The sequence below is a fragment of the Chaetodon auriga genome, chromosome 12, assembly GCF_051107435.1.
Source record: "Chaetodon auriga isolate fChaAug3 chromosome 12, fChaAug3.hap1, whole genome shotgun sequence".
Lineage (NCBI taxonomy): Eukaryota > Metazoa > Chordata > Actinopteri > Chaetodontiformes > Chaetodontidae > Chaetodon > Chaetodon auriga.
Window position 1 is genome coordinate 15051890 of NC_135085.1, and position 9212 is coordinate 15061101.

Below are 9212 nucleotides of genomic sequence, written 5' to 3' on the forward strand. Positions count from 1 at the left end.
AGAAACAACCACGCCCACTCTGATGCTGCCTTCACGGACTTTGAGAAGTCGTGAGTGAAAGTGGCAAAGTCGTGCAGATGCGCTGCACCAAATTCTGTGACCCATCAGATTCTGTGACCCAGTTAGGAAATTTAGCTGTGTTGCCACAGCAAATATTTTATCCAGCTTTGTCCCATATTTTCTTTTTTAATAACATCTGTTACCAAAAATGATGCCTTCATAGCATTTGGATAGGGCCAGGAATTCTATTAGCTGTAAATAAAAATAATTGATCCTACAGATACACTGTCACATATTTTGATAGCTGTTGAGCAATACATTTATAATAACTATAAAAATAAAGAATGGGATAAAGTATATCCTGTACGCCTCTTAATTTCGTATGAAATGTCAGACAATTTGTAATTACCCGGAAAAATATGATATGACAGAGACATAACAATTTAAAATACTTACTCAGAATATCAAACAGGAGCATATAACATTCTGACGTTGGTTAATTTACACTTTCCCCCATTTCAAAACTGGTTATTGCTTTGACGTTTATGTATAATCTGATCCGAAACGAAGAATTCCGACAGCACTGAAAAGCATCACATTTCCTGTCTGCGCAGGAACGCGCGAGCCACCGGCCAGGCGGCAGAATACGGAACAAGGACACAACTGCTGGACTCACAGCTAGCAAACACACGCATGTAGTTAGCTGTTTGTGAGTTTAACCTGTCAGCTCCTCATGTAAGACTATGACCGTGACTGCGTTTGCTCCAAAAACACTGCGCCACTGTCCGAGACTACTCCGCCTGTAAGTAAACTAACGAGACATACCGCACACCCCCTCCTCTCCCTTCACTTCCTCGCCTCCGGTGTCAGGTATCTCAATGGCGGACCCGACAGAACCATCCCCGGCAAGCGTGGAGGATGAGCAGACCGACCGTGTCAACGACGCAGAGCTGGCACTGAAAGGAATCAACATGCTCCTCAACAACGGCTTCAAGGAAAGCGACGAGCTCTTCAGGGCATACAGGTGTGTGGCTGTCTGTTTCAGACACAATAACCCAAGCAGTCTCTCTGCTCCCGAGTGTCTGTTTTGACGTCTGGGAAGCATTTTAATGATGGATACTTAAGTTCTCTCTACAGGGGGTTGTTAAATGTCATGGCACGCGTAGCTAATGTTCCCAAACTGCTGTGGTCAGCCGTCGTGAGAAGAAGCCGTGAAGGCATCAGTTCCCCTCAGCGCTGCCTTTTGCTTAGTTGCCAAAACAAAACCTCATCATCCCTGTCACGCTTGTGCAGCGTAGCACCATATGATCAGGTCACAAGCAGGATGGATGTTGTTTGAATACCCTGGGCAAACATCCGCACCAGGAAGTGTGATGCTCAAACAGTCCAATGACTGTGTTTCTGTAATAGTATTGCTCTTTATGTGGGGTGACATACTGCTGCAAGCGTTGTGACTACCATCAGTGTGAATGTGCAAGTGTTTTCAAAGAGGAGACCCCTAAACAGGTTTGCATTCAGCAGTGGCGCCACTTACTTTGAGTAGTTTGGTGTTAAATTTGTCATCTTGGTCCTGCTAGTTCCCTCAAATCACAACCACAAGTCAGGCACTGGATGGTTGCACCTTGCACCTGTTCTGGAAAGTCCAAGTCGCATTTGTTGGATGCTATTTAGTGTCCAAATGTAAAAATTACTCTTGCAATGATCCTCTAATCTAATCTAACGGGATCGGGACCCCCCAGTCTGAGGGCCCGCGAGACAATTAATGCGATAGGAAAGCTGAAATATACACTTACGCTATGCTAAATAATACTTATTTGTTCCCACATAATTATCATTTCCTTCTTATTTTGTGTGTGTGAATGTGTCCTCATTTTAAGCGAACAGTGATCGGTCACAAGTAGACATTAAATCTTTTAAAGGGGTCACAAGCGAAAAAGGTTGGGAACCCCTGCTCTGAACCACAGGCTCTGACCACAGTCCACTTGCTGGTTGCAGGATTTCGTACACATCCTTCAGTCATGCTGTGCTGTTATTAAAGGGGCTGATTATCTCTAGGAAGGGTTTGCTTTCAGCTTGAATGTTGATGCCACAGAAGGGCAACCCCCATGTGTCCTGACTCCCGGTGAAGGCTAAAATGTCACCTCTTCCACTAATTGCGTTTAGCGCTAGGTGTCATCCTGCTTTCATTTCCTGCTGAAAAGACGGAGGAAAGTGAAAGACATGTACGTGGCATCTGAGGATGAGCTTGAGACTTGGCTTCATTGATGCTTTAAATCACCACCAAGGTTACGAAGGGACACCTGCACCCACTGAAATGACCACATTCCTGTTGAATCAGGTTGCTTTTGTTTGGCTGTGACTTTCTGCCTCACCTCACTCTACGCTTGATCCACGAAACAGGCTTTTCAAATTTTTATCACTCCACCCATGAGCTGCCCTCCAGACGTGTCGCCTGTTTGCACAGCAGGTAGCTCACTGACATGTCACCTGTTCTGTATCTTCTGTTTCAGGAACCACAGTCCTTTGATGAGTTTCGGGGCCAGTTTTGTAAGTTTTCTGGTGAGTCAAGAGGCAACATCCTTCTGTGGCACTGTTTCACTTTGTGGTCCAAATGCTGACAAAAATTTCTGTAAGTTGCTCTGCAAAAAGCACTCGTCTCATAATGAGGATCCAGGAATTTCCCTGCCTGACACAAAGCTAGATCTCTTATTTTTTCTAGCACAAAAGTGGAGATGTGACCGTCAAACTTGATGCCCTCATAAATTAGGACTTGCACTCGCACTGTTATGACGTTACATTACATTCCTTTGCCCAAAGCCACTTCCAGTAAGTGCATTCAAACTCAATAGGAACCAAGAGCCTGATGTCATAACTGAGGGTCCACTTTCTCTCGGAGCCTTTACCTTATCACGAGGTCTTTGTCAGCACCATATTTTTGATCTCCCGTTGCCAACAAGTGGTACGAGATGATGTCACCATCTGTCGTACTCTACACTGTTATCGAACAGTCATTTAACCACTTTTTTGTTTACCTTAATTTATTTATGGTTCATGTCAAACCTTGTGACCTTTAATCTTTTTCCCATTTAGCTTGACTGGAAAAACAATTAGCGCAAAACACTGTAAAAAACGTTGCACTCTATTGCACAACAGTTTGTACGTTGCTTTGTATGTTGTTTTGTACCTATTTTTGTACCTTTTTGTTTACGCCTTGTGTGTAGACTGAATGTTTGCTCCACTCCCACTGAGTGTTGTATCATTCTTTCTTTCTTTTTTTTAACTGTACTGCACTTTTATACAGATGCCAGTGCGGTCTCTCTTATCTTTTTTTATCTCTTAAAACAAGCGACAGGACAAAGCACATAACCTGCTCGAGTTGGCCAGAGCTAACAGACACCGCAGTCCTCAGCTCATGCAAGGAGAAACTCTCAAGAAAACCCTAATAATTAAGAAATAAAACTAATGTTAGTGCAGGCAAAGTAATGGGGATCCTTCACCTCGACGAGTAATTAGTGCAGCAATACTTAGAGCCTGGAGTGTGCCAGTGGATTAAATATAGACTTTTACAGTGTTTAATTATAGTCAATGCAGAGCTGTTATAACTTAAAACTAAGGAAGATTAATTAAAAAGTTAATAAAATTTGCCAATTAAGAATTCTGCTTCCTTATTCTGTCTTTAAGTAATGAACAAATGATTGAATTTGAAAGTTTAACCGCAAAATGTGTTCAAACTTTTTATGTTCATTGCTAATGTGTCAGCCTATCTTTAACATTTGCTTACAGTTTGCATTTCGTGATCACTTCAGTTTAAAAAAAATAGTATTTTTTTTTACGGTCAAGCTGACCTGATTTTGGTTTTGTGCTGTTGGTTTCAAGTTGTTTGAAAAGGTCGTGACACACTGACCTCAAATATAGAGCAGGACGCCTACACGTTGTGTGTGCATAAAATCTGAAAAGTAAGAAGACCGATTAGCTCACTTTTGCTTTATTTTCCTGCTTTCTGGGCTCCAGGTTTCAATCCAGGATTAGACTTTCTGCTTCACTGTTAAGACCTGTGGATCATCAACATTTATTCATTTACTGTGGAGTAGTTGTGTGTTAATAAAAGGGGTATTTTTCTGGCTCCCCTTTTTGTAGAACGCCATGATGACATTTGAGGAGGAGAAAATGCAGATGGCCTTTGAGGACCTGAAAGCTACAGAGAGACTGTGTGAGAGTGAAAACACTGGTGTCATTGAAGCCATTAAAAACAAGATCAAAAGGAGTGTGAGTAACGTCTTCAACACTTAATTTGATTGAGTGGAACTCAATGATGTACGTGCATAATATATAGAACAAATGCAATTTGCCTGAAAAGGGACGTTTTAGCATGACGTCCAGGTTTGTTAGCCTGCAGACATGTCTGTTTGTCACATCGGTCTGAGTGTGAGGTGTTTGTGTGGGCAGATGGACTCTCAGAGGTCGGGGGTGGCGGCAGTGGACCGACTCCAGAGGCAGATCATCATTGCAGACTGCCAGGTTTACCTTGCAGTGCTGTCTTTCATCAAACAGGAGCTGTCATGTAAGCGAGCCGTTAGCACTTGTCGGTTCACGATAAGACTGCGCATTTGTCAGTGTGAAATGAAAAATAATGATCTCCAATCAGAGGTTTAATATTGCCAGATGCCTTCTCCGACGATGGCATGTTTCACTGACCTCAACTTCAATCTCCTGACAGCATACATCAAAGGAGGCTGGATCCTCCGTAAAGCCTGGAAGATGTACAACAAATGTTACAGCGACATCACACAGCTGCAGGAGGGCTGCAGAAGAAGAGCGTCTGAACAGCAAGCAATGCCGCCTCCATCTCTGTCCTCCTCCTCCTCCGACATGTCCCACCACAGCCGCTCCTCCTCGCCCGGGCCGAGCCCGTCCCAGAGACCAGACGGCGTCAGCCCAGAGGCTCTGGATCGGCTCAAAGGCTCGGTCAGCTTCGGTTACGGCCTCTTCCACCTCTGCATCTCGATGGTGCCGCCGCACCTACTGAAGATCGTCAACCTGCTGGGTTTTCCTGGAGACCGCCTCCAAGGCCTGTCAGCGCTCACGTACGCCAGTGAAAGTAAGGACATGAAGGCCCCCTTAGCTACGTGAGTACGTGAGTGAGTACGTTTGTGTATCGGTATTCAGACTAAACTGAAACATGAGCTGATTCAGACTAAACAATGTGACAAAGTTATGGAAGCATAATTTGTCGAGCGAAGAAATGACATGTCGTCTTCAGGAGATGAAGAACTGTCGTGTTGGTGGCTAACATGAATCACGCCATAATTGAGAGTTACTGTTCTAAAATTACCAGGATATTCATCACTAACTCATTATATGCTGATTAATCAGTTTTTCAACCATGTAGAACTGGACAAACATTAGACAAATAAAAAATCAGTGAAATGCAGAACATGACAGCTAGTAATCATTACAAATTGTTCTAATTTCGTACCAGATGGTGTCATATTTCTAACTGGAAAATTATTTATTTTTTGGCTGCACAGCATAATCCCTCTTAGTACCGTCTCTGTGCTTCCCTTACAGTCTGGCCCTCTTGTGGTACCACACAGTAGTGCAGCCCTTCTTTGCTCTGGACGGCACAGACACACAGGCTGGCCTGATGGAAGCCAAATCCATTCTCCAACAAAGGGAGGCTATTTATCCAAACTCCTCCCTCTTCATGTTTTTCAAAGGCAGAGTTCAACGCCTTGAGGTAAGTGCATGTTAAGAATAGACCTTATCATCTATGTGGCCTTCTCTCCTGACTTGGGAAGCCAGTATTGTCTCAGCCTATAACTCACACCACAAAGTTCCCCTTTCTAGTGCCAGATCAGTAGTGCCTTGACGTCCTTCCGTGATGCCTTAGATCTGGCCTCTGACCAGAGGGAGATTCAGCACGTGTGTTTATATGAAATAGGTACTACTTTCCCTCTCAGATTTCAAACCGGCTTGCTCAGCGCTAGTCTGCATCATAATTTCTGGTTGTTGAACGTTTTAGGTTGGTGCAGCATGATCGAACTGAACTACAGAGAAGCATACAGAGCGTTTGAGCGACTGAAGACCGAGTCTCGCTGGTCCCAGTGCTACTACGCCTATTTAACTGGAGGTGGTAACAGTGCAAATGGATAAGCTTTAACAGTATTTTTGGTGAGTTTGGGATTGGCTCCTAATCTAGATTATATGTTGTTGTGTTGTAGTATGCCAGGGAGCCACAGGTGACCTGGAAGGAGCTGTCTCTGTGTTCAAGGATGTTCAGAAACTTTTCAAACGCAAGAATAATCAGATTGAGTTGTTCTCCATGAAGAGGGTGAGTGTGTATCCAGCTGATTTTCAATTGCAAAATTTTGGTATGAAATACGATAAAAATCAGCATGTATGCACATGTTTAATCAGGCGGAGAAGCTAAGGAGCACCAGCCTATCCAAAGAACTCTGCATCCTGTCTGTGATCGAGATTCTTTACCTGTGGAAAGCTCTGCCCAACTGCTCCGCCGCCAAGCTGCAGACAATGACACAAGGTACTCCGATTTAAAACTTTTAAATCAAACCAGCTGCACTTTCTGTGTGTCGTTTTGCAGCCTTGTTTGTTGTCGTTTCACTGAATGTAGCTTAACATTTTCCTTGTTCCAGTCCTGCAAGGGATTGACGATGCCTCGTGCGCAGGCCTGAAAAACCTGCTTCTCGGTGCCATCAGCAAATGTCTTCAAAATACCAAAGATGCCATTCAGGTACTCCCATGTCTAATTAATACATTGTATAGGGCTTGGAAATATGAGGCACTGCAGGATGCACTTGCAACAGTAGCTGTAGGACTGATAAACAGTCTGCCCCTCACATAAAAGTCAATGCTGTGCTGATAAGACATAAACTGATTTTTCTCCATTTTTTGTGTTGCAGTATTTCCACCTGGCTGCGAGGGATGAGGTGGGTCGTCTGAGCAACTCTTACGTGCAGCCCTACTCCTGCTATGAACTGGGCTGTGTGCTGCTGAATGCCCCAGAGGCAAGTTTTTTGGTTGTTTGTGTGTGTGTGATAGAGAGACTCGGTTGTCTGGGATGGTGGAGAAGTCACATAGTATAAATATTTTATTCTGTCTTTTTTCCAGTCTGTAGGGAAGGGCAGAATGCTAATGCTTCAGGCCAAGGTACAGTAGCTTTCTTTATTGCTTGGCTTCTTTGCTCAATGTCAATTGGTTTCAAGTTCTATAACTCATTCTCCTCCAACACTTTCATTATTGGTTTAGCCCTGAAAAAAGCTGGCAAAGGTCTGAAAAAAAATGCTTTGTTATATTTATTCACAGTCATTAGTAGCATTTGGATTTGACCTTATTTCTGCCTTAAAAGTTTTTGGAGTTCTTGGGATGTACATGTCCGACAGATCAATGCACTCACTGTCTGATTAAGTAATAGCATACCCAACAAGGGAGCAGCAAGCCCGCTGCTGGGTTCCCCTTGAAGTCAGTGAGCTGAGTACTGTGGGGCGGCTCGGCACTGAACCAGAGTGTGCAGGTTATAGATGTAGACTGAAACTGCCTCCATGATCAAAGAGAAGCTCGTCTTCCCTGCTCAGCCACCAGACCAGGAGGCACTAACAAGGTTCCTGTCTGTGTGTCTTCGCGGAGTGGTCAGTGATTTAGGGAACCAGAGCTGTTCTGCTTCCTACTGCGCCCTGTTGGTTTAGTTGCGGTGTATTTGCATTGTCTGACCTCAGCATGAAGTCATGACACAGCAAAGCAGGCCGCACGTCGTCTGCACTGAGCTGACCGAGCCGAGTGCCCTGCTCAAGAATATCAGAGAGGTGTCTGAACATTTTTTAATAGCAAAAAAAAAAAAGTAGTTACACCCTGGCCCAAGTACAGTAAATGCTACCTGCATTGCTGAGGTGCAGCCTCACCCACCTGACGTCTGGTGCAGCAGCATTGACTTTGTCAGTGGATGGACACCTGACATTGACGGAGCACAGATCTCACGCTCTCTGCTGTTGTTGTAGCGGCCCGTTCTGCATGCCAGAGCAGATGCAGCAGTGTCTGACAGGAGAACGGGTGGAGCCGGGCAGCGGCCTCTATGCTTTGGTAATGGGTACGCTGCTACGTGATTGGGTGGCGAGTGCATCGATAGATCTGAGAGTACTGAGGCATGGCTTGTTTGAGGAGCAAGCAAAGTAAGACTATTTTATTCACTATTTTGTCTTTTTCATGGATTATGCAGGAGGACTACGCCGGCTATGACTTTGAGAACAGGCTCCATGTTCGTATTCACTCCGCTCTGGCCTCTATGAAGGCTGAAGCCCAGCCTTGACATTTTATCTGCACCTCAGAAACAACTGGAAGAGCGACAACCATTCTGGGCACTAATGTTAGTTTTGTTTTTAATTTATTTTTATTTTCATATTCTGAGCCAATGTATCATTTTAAAATGTGTGCTACATATAAATGATTTAAGGGAGAACAGCAACAAGAGGAGTTTAACTTATCTGTATTTCACAATAAATCTGGGTTTTATCGTTTACATGGTTAATTTCGAATCTAGATGCCACTTGCATCAATCATATTGCTTCCACAGAGGGACAGTTTTCCTCTGATATGGACACAAGCCAGGTCAAGTAGGGTAATGGCACGTCTGAAGTGTTAATTGACAAAGCAATTAAAATAACCGCCTCAGCCTATGACGTCTCTGCGTTGGTTGTTGACTTTTGACATTCGTGCTGTAAAGGCTTCGCTCATCCATAGGCATGAGTGCTAAACTGTTTTTTTTTTTTCAAGCATAGTCTCTTTTTTAAGCAGAATTGTTTTTAACTGTGTAAATATGTCTTGCACACAAGTTTTAATGAGCCAACACCATGTTGGGCTGCTATTGAGTGGCCTGTGCGCACAATAATACTATTGGCTGTGAACTGGTTCTCCTTTATATTTGTTTTAAAATAATAAAATTAATGTAAAATGGAATATTGTTTTCTCCGCTACGCTTGATTAGCTGTCGTATTGGACACCGTGCACATGAGAAATTCATACACTGCATCGTGCAACAACAAATGATCTTTTAATAACACATGAGCTGCAGGCAATATCGACTGCATGAGTCTACCCTCAATCAATCCGATGGCATGGACAAAATATTAGAAACACCTCACTCCCACTGCAATATAGTTCAACTGCAGCACAAACTTCAGCCTCCAAAAGGAACATAACGC

The 9212-nt window shown here is 43.8% G+C and overlaps 1 protein-coding gene across 2 annotated transcripts; it reads left to right on the forward strand.

The window, feature by feature from the left end:
- The first annotated feature begins 597 nt into the window (after nt 1-597).
- Nucleotides 598-8965, forward strand: LOC143329868 (tetratricopeptide repeat protein 39C-like). Of its 2 annotated transcripts, XM_076745987.1 has the most exons (14): nt 598-1024; nt 2511-2559; nt 4138-4266; nt 4447-4561; nt 4718-5126; nt 5569-5737; nt 5848-5941; nt 6023-6130; nt 6222-6331; nt 6418-6541; nt 6654-6751; nt 6921-7025; nt 7129-7167; nt 8231-8965. In XM_076745987.1, the coding sequence occupies exons 1-14, from the start codon at nt 879-881 to the stop codon at nt 8318-8320; spliced, it is 1785 nt and encodes a 594-aa protein (XP_076602102.1). In that variant the 5' UTR covers nt 598-878; the 3' UTR covers nt 8321-8965. The 2 variants fall into 2 exon arrangements, with proteins under 2 accessions (XP_076602102.1, XP_076602101.1); XM_076745986.1 differs by having other exon boundaries at nt 5848-6130.
- Nucleotides 8966-9212: the final 247 nt, after the last annotated feature.